Below are 12,500 nucleotides of genomic sequence, written 5' to 3'. Positions count from 1 at the left end.
GAGTCTAGAAAAAAGCGAGACTCTCTAAGTCCACTTCAGAGGACTCGAAATTTCCGATTTCCTTCGACGAAAGAATCTGTTCGCAACACGGAGGACGGTGGAACCTGTCAGAGAGTGACAGCGCGAACGTTTGCTCGCACGGAGTAAAAGCTAATCGAAGAGAGTGGGGACCGGGGATAAAAGTTAGCGTGACCCGCGGCGAGACATCACTCGATCGAGTGTTCGCCAGCCGGTGGACTGTTCGAACCTCTTATTTGGTTTAAACCCGTGAAAGTTGTTCCTTCCAGTCGCGTAATCGTCGCACCATCCCGCCGATCTCGACCGGTCTACTAGAATGCTGCGTCCGTAAGTATATTTGCAATTCAAATCTAATCCTATTCAAACGGTAACGAGGCGTCCACGACTAATCTAATGACCGGCCAGTGATCAGGGAATTAAATCTGCTGTGCTCTTGAAAAGTTCAATTCGTATCCTCTTCTGCGCTTTCTATAATTTTTCAACCAAGATCGTACTAATTTTTTTGTAAAAAATCTGTTACATAAATCCGAACTACTCACGATTGAACGTAACACTCGATGGGTAATTTATCAGGAAACGATCGAGTCGTCACGTTCAATTATCGCGTCTTTGTTAGATTTCATAATCAAACGGAAATGTAATCGCTCCACTCTACGCACTGGTCGATCTATTCTCCTGTACAGACTAGATACGAGATCGTACCGGGTCGCTCTATAAAAGATAAAAACTGTGTTATAATAATTCGTTTCGATCGTTAAAAATTGACAAAGACTTACGACGCAGCAGAGCTTTGCTCGCGGCTTTTGCAACTTTTACCTATATCAGAGTTTTGCAGCGCGACTGTTAGAACCAGTTATCTTATTTTAGTCAATTGGAAAATACGAACACCCGTGCTATTAAGCCACTACGTGGTCACCGACGCAATTCAACCCTCCTCATTGCAGCAACATCGTTACGTTGCATTCTGCTGCATTTTCTTGTTCGATAGTTTTCAAGGTACGCCGTTTCTATCAGGCTCGCCTTTGCAATTTTTTTTCTCCAATCCTTCTTGCGTAATTTTCGAGCCACGCGCAGGTTTTTCCGAGCGAGCTGGAACGTAAAAAGCAAAGCGTGAAACATTGTACTTCTTTTTATTCTCCGATCCTTGACCGACTTTATTACACGAATAAATAATACTTGAAGACTTTGAAAAATTCGCAGGTTGCTGTTAGCAGCTCTCGTGACGCTGTCATGGGGCATCCCGACTCCCGACGATGTCACGGAAGTCGCCGTGAAGGAATCGGACGAATCCCTCATACTGAGGGCCAAGGAGTTCTTGAAGAAAATGGACAAGGAGTACGCGGAGTGGAATAATAAACAGACCGTCGCGGAATGGAATTACGCCAGCGACTTGACTCAGGATAATCTAGCGAAGAAGCTGAACGTGTCCGCGGAGGCCGCGAGGTATTACAAGTCCTCCTGGCAGGAGGTGAACAAGTTCCCTTGGAGGGACCTCAAGGACGAGAATCTCAAGAGGCAGTTCTCGAAGCTCAGCGTTTTGGGAATAGCCGCGCTTCCCGAGGATGTAAGATACAAATTTTTATTTTTATTGTCACGTATTCTAATTATAATTCCTTGAAACGTGACAGCTCCATCAAGAATACGAGAGGATCATAAGCGACATGGAGAACATCTACAGCACGGCTAAGATCTGCGATTACAAGAACAGAACCAAGTGCGACCTGGCGTTGGAACCGGAGCTGACCGAGCTGTTGATGAACAGTCGGGACCCTGAAGAGTTGAAGTACGTCTGGGTCCAGTGGAGGAAAGCCACCGGGGAGAAGATGAAGTCTCTCTACGCGAGATACGTCGAGCTGAGTAACATGGCTGCGACGATGAACAATTACACCGACAACGCGGCTTACTGGATGAGAGACTACGAGGCCGACGACTTCCCCGCGCAGATCGGTAAACATGAAATACCATCGAATAAACGATTCCATCTGTCGTTTTATGTAAATTTTTAGAGACCCTCTGGCAGCAGTTGAAGCCGCTGTATTTGCAACTGCACGCGTACGTCCGTCGGGAATTGCGTAAAAAATACGGCGAGGACGTCGTCTCCAAGGACGGACCTATCCCGGCACATTTACTCGGCAACATGTGGGCCCAGACGTGGAGCAACGTCGCGGACTTCTCTCTCCCCTATCCAGGGAAACAGTTACCGGAAGTCACCGACGCGATGATCAAACAAGGTCTGTAAATTCTCATTATTTCCTGGAATTAAAAAATTAATACGTTTCAATGTCGTTCCTACAGGATACAACGCGACCACTATATTCCGCGTGGCGGAGGATTTCTTCACGTCGATCAATCTCACTGCGATGCCGGATTACTTCTGGCAAAGGTCGATACTTGAAAAGGCGAAGGACCGCGAGATGATCTGCCACGCGAGTGCCTGGGACTTCTACGACGGAAAGGACTTCAGGATCAAACAGTGCACCAGAGTCAACATGGAGGATCTGCTTACTGCCCATCACGAAATGGGTCACATCGAATATTACTTGCAATACAAGAACCAGCCTACTATATTCAAAGAGGGTGCGAACCCTGGCTTCCACGAGGCCGTCGGAGACGTCATAGCACTCAGCGCTTCTACGCCGAGTCATCTGAAAGCCATCAAGCGAGTCTCGTTTAATATTAATAATTTTCAACTAAATCACACTTGATGATAAACAAGTTATATTACAGATTGTTGGACAACGATTCGACGGACAAGGAAGCTAACATCAATCACCTTTACTTGAAGGGGCTCGATAAAATCGTGTTCCTACCCTTCGCTTACATGATGGACAAATGGAGATGGGACGTGTTCCAACGAACGGTCACGCCTGACAATTACAATTGCCATTGGTCAGTGATTGTAATTAAAACGTAGGGCACCTCGATGCATTTTTTTCAGTATGCATTCTGACGATCAGGTGGGAGCTGGCCGAGTCGTTCCAAGGTATCGAGTCACCCGTGGACAGATCGGAAGACGACTTCGATCCCGGCGCGAAGTACCATATAATAGCGAACGTGGAATACATCAGATACTACGTCAGCTTCATCGTACAATTCCAATTTCACAAGGCGCTCTGTATAGAAGCGAAACAGTACGACCCGAAGAATCCAAACTCGAAATCTCTTCATCAATGCGATATCTATAACAACAAACAAGCTGGCAATCTATTGAAGTAAGTCTCTCGTCGTTTAATTCTTATTAAAAGATCGTGTGATTCATCGTTTTCGTTGTACAGATCTATGCTGGCGTTGGGCTCGTCGAAACCTTGGCAAGACGCGATGGAGAAGATCACTGGTCAAAGGAACATGGACACCACGGGGCTCATGGAGTATTTCAAACCGCTGACCGATTGGTTGATTGAAGAGAACAAGAAGACCAACGAATACATCGGTTGGAAACCTAGGGCAAGGCGTAAGTATCAATAAAACACTGGTTTTTTACACACGTGTATAAGCGCACAATCGAGACGTCATGCTTTTTATTTCAGAATGTGTACAAACTAGATCGGAGCTCGCTGTCGAGACCACCGAATCGATAGGAACAACTGAAGCGAACGAATAAGACGTAATATTGTTCTGTGGAAGTCACCTGTAAGAATACGTTTAGAGATTCCTCAGGACTTCCATCATCGCAGAAAGAATATATAAGTAAAAAATTTATTAACGAGTACATTCCAAAAATAAATGTTACATTCCGATACTAGGAGTTCATTTCCCTCTTCCACGTCCACGTTTCGCCGGTTTATTACTGGTCTTGCCTCTCCCTTCGTTCTTACTCTTCGGTTCCGCGTTCTTGCTCTCTTTCGGTTTCTTCGCTTTGATCATCTGATCCGCATCGATGTTATCGTCTTCGGAATTCGCTTCCTCCTCGAGAGCATCTTCTTCCTCTCCCTCGTTCTGCGAGCTGGCCGCTCTCTTCTTGGTAGTAGCGTTCACCGCGTACGGCAACGGTGCCGAATTTTTATTATACGCCCTCGTGAACGCTGCCTTCGTCTTGCTGTCTACGAACTGCATCGGATCGCGATCGCCCGGCCACAAGGATACCTCTATCAAAGAGTCTAAATCTTCCCTGAGTAAATGGTAACGATTCATAACGTCGACCGCCGCGCTTATATCTTCCTTGCCGCTGGACGTCAAAGGCCTGACGATGGCGTTTCGAAGGGGCTTGAGGTAGTCCAAGTTTATCGCTTCTTTGCTGACGCCGGTAGTCAAACGTGCATGCTGCGTGATTTCTTGTATCAGTCTATTAAATTTACCGGTTCGCGAATTCTTACCGAGCCAATTCGGGAAGTTGATCTGGCCGCCGATGTAACCAGACATCAACGTGCCGGGTATCACAGATGAGAAACAAGCTTGCGTCGGTAGAAGGGACCAGGCGTTGTTACTCCTTATAGCCCTCTCGACCAGATCTCCCATCGCTATGCTCTCGGCGCTCATCGCTATTCTCTCCAGTAGTGCGTTTTTCGGTACGCCTTGAGGAACCACGGACAAATAGTTCTCTTGCACGAACAACGGTGAGATGTTGTAATCGTGGAAGAACAGATCGCTCTTGTCGTGAATGTTCATGTGTTTGTGCTCCTCGGCGGAGAACACTTTCCTCACGACGTCCCATGGGCCCAGCCTCAGATCTTTGTTAGCGTGCTTCTTCTCAGACTTCTCCTGAGTGCCGGTCTGACCTACGAACAACGACAGATGATTTATGACTTGTCGGATATCTTGATTCGTCGCCTCGATCAGGCGATCGAGATCTTCGTTCGACATTTGAATGTTCTCTTTGAAGCACACGGACTTCATCGCTCCCCTGATTTGTTCCAGTCTAGGCTTCGCGAATTTCAAGTCGAACGTGTAATTACTGAGTGTCCTCATCTTTGGATTGTTTCTGTCGTTGCAGATGCAGACGATGGGTATGTCGGTGGACTTGATCAAACTGATCAACTCTTGCAGACCACCGCGATCCTCGTTACCGGCCATTCCGTCCACCTCGTCCATCAACAGAACGTGGTTCCAAGACGGCTTGTTCTTGTTGTCTTCGAAATAATTCTTTAACGAGGTGTTCGACAACAGTTCCGACACTTCTTCTTTCAGGAGCCTCTTGCTTCTGGTATCGGACGCGTTGAATTCGACGAGATCGAAGCCTAACTCCTTGCAGACGACTTGAACCGTCGTGGTCTTCCCGATACCCGGTGGACCGGACAATAACGCGGCTTTGAAAAATCCTCCGTCGTCGTTCTTCGCGTACGGAGAAGGTTTCGTACGCTTCGTTTTGCTAGTTTGATTCTTATGCCAGTTCATTAACCAGCTGTGCAACTTTTTAGCATTGCTCTTGTCACCTTGCTGGCCCAGGATTTGTTTCATAGTCTTCGGTCTGTATTTCTCGGACAATGCTTGCACGGGGACGCTTGCAATCTCGTTCATCGTTTCCTTTCTATCTAAGATAAATTTCTTCGATTCGTGTTTCACCTTGATCGGTGATTTCGTCTTCAGATCTTCATTGTTCAGCTCTTTTCTCTTTGGCGACGCTTTCGACGGCTTCTCAGATTTATTTTTCTCGTCGGTACGCGACGCTTCTTTCTGTTCGTCGTCGAGCTTTGCTTTCTTCGGTGGAGACGATTCTTCCGAATCCGTGGAAATGATCCTCTTCTGTGAAGGCGATCGTTTTTCGTTGTCGAGTTTTGCTTTCTTCGGTGGAGACGATTCTTCCGAATCCGTGGAAATGATCCTCTTCTTTGAAGTCGATCGCGCACGAGGTTTCTGTACGCTGCTAGCCTGACCCGCAGGCCTCGTTTTAATCAACTCTAACAAATCGTCCTCTGATATTTGCGTCACGTTCAAACTCCTGGCTTTCTCGACTTTAGCGGGACCAGGCTGGTCACCGATTATCACGTAGTTGACCTTCTTCGACACTTGGTGCACCACCCGGCCTCCGTATTTCTTTATAAGCTCCTCTGCCTCCTCCCTTTCCAACGACTCTAAGACTCCGGTCAATACGAAACTCAGTCCCGCGAGGCAGTTCTCAGCCCCGACCGGGACCTCTTTCGAGCCCGGATTCCTCGCTCCACCTCTGTTCAGATATTGCTGATACATGACAGAATGCTGTTTCTTCTTCTCAATTATTTCTTCGTACACATCCGGCTTCTTCGGAGATGCTTTCTTCTTCTCTACATGTTCGACTACTATGTTAGGAAGTTCAGTCTTCTTAGTCGACTTCTTCGATTTGTCCTCACGATCATCGACGTCTTCGGTCGAACCGTTTTTATGTTTTGCATTTTTAGAAGATGACCTCTTCTCTTTGACTGGAGTCGCTTCCTTCTTTTTGTTCTCATGCGCATCTGTTGAAATAAGACTTGTGTAAAACTGTACAGAGTTACTCGTGTTACTACGATCTTTATTAATACCTTTACGAGTTTCTTCCAAGTATTTCTTTTCGATATCAGACGTGTCTAATTGCGTCAACGTAGCTTCGAAATCATCGTCATTGTGGATCTCGCTTTCCTTTAATACAGAATTAAATTCAGTGGTCGTTGCACGAGATTAAATGGATTAAATATCGTCTTACCTTCTTTTGTAACTTCTTAGATACTTTAGGTGCCTCCTCTCTGTTCACAGGACTCTTGCCAAATATATCACTGGGGGAAACCGTTTTCTTTTTCAACACATTCTCAGAATCAGATTCGGCAACTTTCTTCGGCAACGTTTTCTACGACACGATTAATTTAATGTTTAATTTATAACTTTGTCATTGAAAATACTACGATTAGACTGAATGAAACGAACCTTGGATTTTTTTAGAGGAGATTGAGATATTTCGTCCTCATCGTCGGAGGCAATAATTCGTCTCTTCGAAGCTTTCGTCGAAGTCGAAGTAGAATTCGCTTTGCCAGACAGAAAATAAGATCGAATATCCTAAAACCAATTATTAAGTGCCAAGAATTAAACACAGTTAACCTCTACCATTAATGTTTTGTTGCTAATGGGAAAACTCACTCTCGGCATGTTTAAAACGTTGTAGGATTCGATAAGGACATGCGCACAATAAAAAAAGGGGGAAAACGATTAAAAATAAGTTATCACTCAATAAAATCCACGCTCGCTTTTCCGACACATCCTGGATGTTTTGATATATTAACGTCACGTGGTCACGTAATATTGCGAGGCGCCCGTGGCGCCATCTAGTGGAATCGGCTCGAAATATACACTTTGTATTAGGCGAATATAAAGTGATAGGAAGTTCCACTAACTCCTCGTGTGACGTCAGCAGCAGCGTATACGCCCTTGCGCATCCATTTGAACAACCAATCACGGACGTGTCCATTCGTTGGCCATTTTGGATTTCTAACCAATCAGAATATAATCGCGGACGCTTCACTTCGTTGGCCATTTTGTATTTCTAACCAATCACGCTTCTCATATTAGGAGAATATGAATCAAAGGAAGCACCACTAACTCCTGTTGCTTACGTCACACGAGGAGTTAGTGGAACCTCCTATCACTTTATATTTGCCTAATACAGAGTGTGTATTTCCAGCCGATTACGCTAGATGGTGCCACGGCGTCAATCCAATATCAAGTCCTCGGAGATAGTCGAGTGACTCCGGTCGTGTTCGGCTAAAAGAGAGAGAGAGGACGAACATCTCCCTCTCTTCCCTCCTAGCGTGTCTTCGTCTACGTCACAGTGTCAGTCCACTTTGTGTTTTTACATCATGGTGTACAGTGCGCAGTTTGTGCGACGAATGCATTTTAGAATCACATGAAATATTAAATGTACATAGTTTCTAGACAAGATTTTAACGTCTGATAAAGTTTAATCAAATTAAGAATCCGAAGAGGAACCTGTGATCGTGAAGAGTGAATTCTAACCTGTCAGATATTCGGGAGTGCAACACGTGTCTCGAGAATTCTTCGAATTCTTTTACAAAATGTTCACATAGATGATTAATTACTCTGAGAATGGTCGAGACTTCGTTCGTTCGTTCGATGTTACAGAGGAACGTGTAAATAATCTCGCAGGAGGAATCTGACAATTACAGGATACGAAAAATAGCCTCCGCGATGGTGAAGGAACAGTTCAGGGAGACCGACGTAGCTCGGAAGATGTATGTAATATTTAGATTAATCTTTCTTCGTTTCTATTCCTCTCTTCTAATATTCTTAACACTCTACAGCTCCCATGTGTCCTTCGGAGTGGACAGTCGCCACAACATGGAGAGGCAGGCCCATATCCACGTCGTGGCTAAGAATCTGTACAACCAGGACGTAGAGCACACGCCGGTACCTTACGGTGTCCTCGACAGGAGAATGGTAACGACTGCACTGACGCACGATGATAGAATCTCTGATTAAATCAATGTCAAATTCTAGGGGACTTGCAACAACACGACGAATTGCGTGTCCTGCGGTAAAAGCTTGAGCGAATGCATAGGACACTTTGGGTACATCGACTTAGAGTTGCCCGTTTTCCACGTCGGCTACTTTAGATCCGTTATCGGGATCCTACAGACTGTGTGCAAAGTAATTTCTCGTCCGTTTGTACCGTCATTATACTGCGGATTTTTGTGTCAGTCGAAACGATGCATTTCTTCATTTAAACATCGCGATCATCTTCTAGTGTCTAGTACTCTTTATACCTTCAGATGGAATGGTACCGTGAACGCATAAAATCCGCGGTTTAATTATTTAATAACCATAACTGATCTGAATTTTTTATAGAACTGTTCGCACGTCATGTTGTCTGAAGCCGATAAGGATTACTATTTGATCAGAGTACTGAATCCCAACTTGGGCTACTTGGCACGCAAAGCACTGCGCAAACAGATTCTGGAAAAAGCCAAGAAGACTACGGTCTGCCAGAACTGCGGAGATCTCAACGGAATAGTGAAAAAGGTCGGCTTGCTGAAAATCGTCCATGAGAAGTACAGATCGAAGAAGAAGATCGACGCGGTCGTACAGGAGAAGTTGGCGGAGTACAGTAACGTGCTCGAGGACAATAAAGCGCTGGAAGGGGTACTTCAAAGCGGACTGATCAACGTGTTGAACCCTATAGAGGTAAGTGGATGACGAGGAATTACAGAGCACGAGGTTACATCGATTTTTTAATCAAAGGTGCAAAGTATTCTCGAGAAGATCCCGGAACACGACATTCCTCTGTTGATGATGAACTCGCAGTGCGCGTTGCCGAAGGATTTGATATTAACGAGGATCCCTGTGCCACCGATTTGCATCAGGCCGAGCGTCGTATCTGATTTGAAAGCCGGCACGACGGAAGATCATTTAACGATGAAGCTGTCGGAGATAGTTTTCATTAACGATGTGATTCAGAAGCATCGGCAGAGCGGAGCCAAAGTGCAGATGTACAACGAGGACTGGGAATTTCTACAATTGCATTGCGCTCTTTATATAAACAGCGAAATGACCGGTATTCCGCTCAACATGCAAGTCAGTTCATCCCACGATCGAGCTACGATCCTTGCTTTTGTCTTTACATTAACATACGAAATGCTTCGCAGCCGAAGAAGTCTGGGAGAGGACTGGTTCAGAGACTGAAGGGGAAGCAGGGTAGATTTCGTGGTAACTTGTCTGGGAAACGCGTAGACTTCTCTAGTCGTACGGTCATCTCGCCGGATCCTAATCTCCGAATCGAGCAAGTCGGTATACCTATTCACGTCGCGAAAATATTAACGTACCCGGAGAGAGTCAATCCGTCGAACATAGAATTGATGCGGAAGCTCGTGAGGAACGGCCCGGACATGCACCCTGGGGCGAACTTCGTACAACAAGGGAAGACGCATTTTAAAAAGTATCTCAGATACGGAAATCGGCAAAAGATCGCGCAGGACTTGCAGGTAATTAGATCGTTTAAAAATGTCATTAGACGTCGATTGAAACGATGCCGTTTCGCAGTACGGCGACATCGTCGAGAGGCATCTGAGGGACGACGATGTAGTTTTGTTCAACAGACAACCGTCGCTGCACAAATTAAGTATAATGGCACTCAAGGCGAAAGTATTGGAGCACAGAACGTTCAGGTTCAACGAATGCGTTTGCACTCCGTTCAACGCGGATTTCGACGGTGACGAGATGAACGTTCACCAGTTGCAGACCGAAGAAGCGAGAGCCGAGGCTCTGGTCTTAATGGCGGTAATTTAATTCGCATCTCTATCAACAATCGTTGTAGGTATCGTATTAAAAATCGCTCCCTCGTGTTTGCAGAATAAATCAAATTTGGTCACACCTCGCAACGGGGAATTACTGATAGCAGCGACACAGGATTTCATCACTGGCGGCTATCTATTGACACAGAAGGATGTATTTTTTAATCGAGCTCAGGCAAACCAGTTGGCTGGTTGCCTCATAGCAGGACCCGATCTCGCGATGTCTGTAAATCTCCCGGAGCCGGCTATTTTAAAACCGACTCAGTTATGGACCGGGAAACAGATTTTCAGTTTAATTCTAAGACCGAACAAGAGCTGCAACGTGAGAGCCAACTTGAAGACCAAAGGGAGAGCTTATACCAGTAACAAAGAATTGTGCATCAATGATTCCTGTACGTGTTCCATGTTTACATCGCGAAATTACGTCGAAGCTAATGAACGCGATCGATTACAGATGTTATCGTTCGGAACTCAGAACTGTTGGCTGGGTCTATGGATAAATCGACGTTAGGCTCGGGATCCAAGCAGAATATATTCTACATTTTGCTGCGCGACTGGGGCGAGGACATCGCGACCACTGCTATGTGGCGATTGGCGAGAATGGCTAGCTATTTTTTAATGAACAGAGGATTCTCCATCGGGATTGGTGACGTGACACCGGGTCAGGGACTTCTTAAAGCTAAACAGGAACTCTTAAACGCCGGGTATTCCAAGTGTACCGAGTACATTCGTCAAATGGAAGACGGTCGCCTCGTGTGCCAGCCCGGTTGCACGCAGGAGGAAACGTTGGAGGCTATGATACTGAAAGAGCTGTCGGTGATCCGTGATCACGCCGGTAAAGCTTGTTTGAAAGAATTACATCCGAGCAACAGCCCGTTGGTCATGGCCTTGTCCGGCAGTAAAGGAAGCTTCATCAATATTTCTCAAATGATCGCTTGCGTCGGTCAGCAGGCGATTAACGGGCGCAGGGTACCGAACGGTTTCGAGGACAGGGCTTTGCCGCATTTTGAACGACACTCGAAGATCCCGGCGGCCAAAGGGTTCGTAGAGAATTCGTTCTATTCCGGGCTGACGCCGACGGAGTTCTTTTTTCACACGATGGGAGGAAGGGAAGGTCTCGTAGACACTGCGGTGAAAACCGCTGAGACTGGTTACATGCAGAGGCGATTGGTCAAGAGTTTGGAGGATCTCTGCCTCCACTACGACATGACCGTTCGCAATTCTGTCGGAGACATCATTCAGGTTCTATACGGCGGAGACGCCCTGGATCCCACGTACATGGAAGGTACGATTATGTCGTTCATGATAGTATCGGGAAATTAACGATTGTTTCAACAGGCAAGGATTGTCCGGTGGATTATGAAAGAATATTGGATCACGTGAGAGCGAAATCGCCTTGCAAAGACGAGGACCCGCTCGATGCTTCCAACGTTCTCAAGGCCACTGTGGAACTTCTAAATTCCGAGGAATACGAATGCCTCAGCGAGGAATTCAAACAAGAACTGTCGTAAGTACGATCGTTGTATTTATTAAAAGCAGTTCGTTTAATCGCTCTTTATTGTTACAGCGCGTTTCTAAAAAGCGTAGCAAGGAAAATAGCCCGTCTCAGGCATCACGCGCCGTTGAACGTGCCCGTGGTTCTACAACTCGAGCGGCTCACCGTGTCTCAATTGGTCGAATTCATTCACACGTGTAAAGAGAAGTTCATGAGAGCAAAGATAGAACCGGGAACAGCAGTGGGTGCTCTCGCTGCGCAGAGTATCGGGGAACCTGGCACTTCGATGACTTTGAAAACGTTTCACTTCGCTGGTGTAGCGTCCATGAATATTACTCAGGGTGTGCCGCGTATTAAAGAAATTATAAATGCAAACCCGAAGATCAGCACTCCGATCATCACGGCGGCTCTCGTAAGTCGATTAAGCATGTATTGGCTATACATACCAAAAGTTTATGTACCTTAGAAAAACGCATTTCCGGTAATTAAAAATAGTGCATTTATCTTCTAATTTCGATATTTAATGAGTTACATAGGATTATATGGCATTTTATTGATGTTGACGAAATCCGACCATTCCACCGTCGAATCGGCCAACTTTTGGAAAAAAATTTCGTTTTTTGACGATAACTTCCAAACGGTTGGACTTAGAGGGGTATTTTTGGAACCATTTTGTAGGGGACGACGAGATCTACAATTTCCATGTAAAATTTTGTTGCTAGCATTAATATTTAACGAGTTATTTACGAAAAACGAAAAAACAGTTTTTTGCAAATAACTCGTTAACTATTGACGCTAGC

The 12,500-nt window shown here is 45.7% G+C and overlaps 3 protein-coding genes across 9 annotated transcripts in view; 2 read left to right on the top strand and 1 right to left on the bottom strand.

Moving 5' to 3' along the window:
* Positions 1–89, top strand: part of LOC113464346 (uncharacterized) — a 5,787-nt gene extending 5,698 nt beyond the window's left edge. The window contains exon 2 of the mRNA XM_026813579.1: positions 1–89. This exon is cut by the window's left edge and continues 398 nt beyond it. The gene's annotated coding sequence lies outside the window, so the exon portion shown is untranslated.
* Positions 90–204: 115 nt separating this feature from the next.
* Positions 205–12,500, top strand: part of LOC108624974 (RNA polymerase III subunit A) — a 14,878-nt gene continuing 2,582 nt past the window's right edge. For 2 of the 4 annotated variants that reach the window (XM_018024627.2, XM_026813572.1), the window contains exons 1-11: positions 8,107–8,150; positions 8,220–8,355; positions 8,416–8,565; positions 8,764–9,099; positions 9,157–9,489; positions 9,561–9,896; positions 9,955–10,191; positions 10,264–10,597; positions 10,660–11,490; positions 11,544–11,712; positions 11,773–12,112. In XM_018024627.2, the coding sequence (XP_017880116.1) occupies positions 8,107–8,150; positions 8,220–8,355; positions 8,416–8,565; positions 8,764–9,099; positions 9,157–9,489; positions 9,561–9,896; positions 9,955–10,191; positions 10,264–10,597; positions 10,660–11,490; positions 11,544–11,712; positions 11,773–12,112 (3,246 nt within the window). Of the gene's footprint in view, positions 346–1,218; positions 1,583–1,646; positions 1,966–2,024; positions 2,250–2,313; positions 2,678–2,745; positions 2,908–2,975; positions 3,231–3,293; positions 3,474–3,545; positions 3,758–8,084; positions 8,151–8,219; positions 8,356–8,415; positions 8,566–8,763; positions 9,100–9,156; positions 9,490–9,560; positions 9,897–9,954; positions 10,192–10,263; positions 10,598–10,659; positions 11,491–11,543; positions 11,713–11,772; positions 12,113–12,500 lie in introns of those variants that run through there. The other 2 variants (XM_018024626.2, XM_018024628.2) reach the window with 2 other exon arrangements.
* Gnf1 (germ line transcription factor 1) lies at positions 3,522–7,567 on the bottom strand. 4 transcript variants are annotated; one of them, XM_026813573.1, is made up of 6 exons: positions 7,042–7,566; positions 6,832–6,960; positions 6,614–6,754; positions 6,453–6,549; positions 5,777–6,386; positions 3,522–5,692 (listed from the first exon to the last, which is right to left on the bottom strand). In XM_026813573.1, the coding sequence occupies exons 1-6, from the start codon at positions 7,048–7,050 to the stop codon at positions 3,766–3,768; spliced, it is 2,913 nt and encodes a 970-aa protein (XP_026669374.1). In that variant the 5' UTR covers positions 7,051–7,566; the 3' UTR covers positions 3,522–3,765. The 4 variants fall into 4 exon arrangements, with proteins under 4 accessions (XP_026669374.1, XP_017880118.1, XP_017880119.1 ...); XM_018024630.2 differs by having other exon boundaries at positions 3,939–4,278; positions 4,332–6,386; positions 7,042–7,567; XM_026813574.1 differs by having other exon boundaries at positions 3,939–4,278; positions 4,386–6,386; positions 7,042–7,567.

Source organism: Ceratina calcarata, unplaced genomic scaffold (assembly GCF_001652005.2).
Source record: "Ceratina calcarata isolate Rehan_Ccalc_2016 unplaced genomic scaffold, ASM165200v1 scaffold337.2, whole genome shotgun sequence".
Taxonomy (NCBI): domain Eukaryota; kingdom Metazoa; phylum Arthropoda; class Insecta; order Hymenoptera; family Apidae; genus Ceratina; species Ceratina calcarata.
The sequence above is the reverse complement of the archived record's forward strand: the minus strand, read 5'-3'. Positions and strand labels throughout refer to the sequence as shown.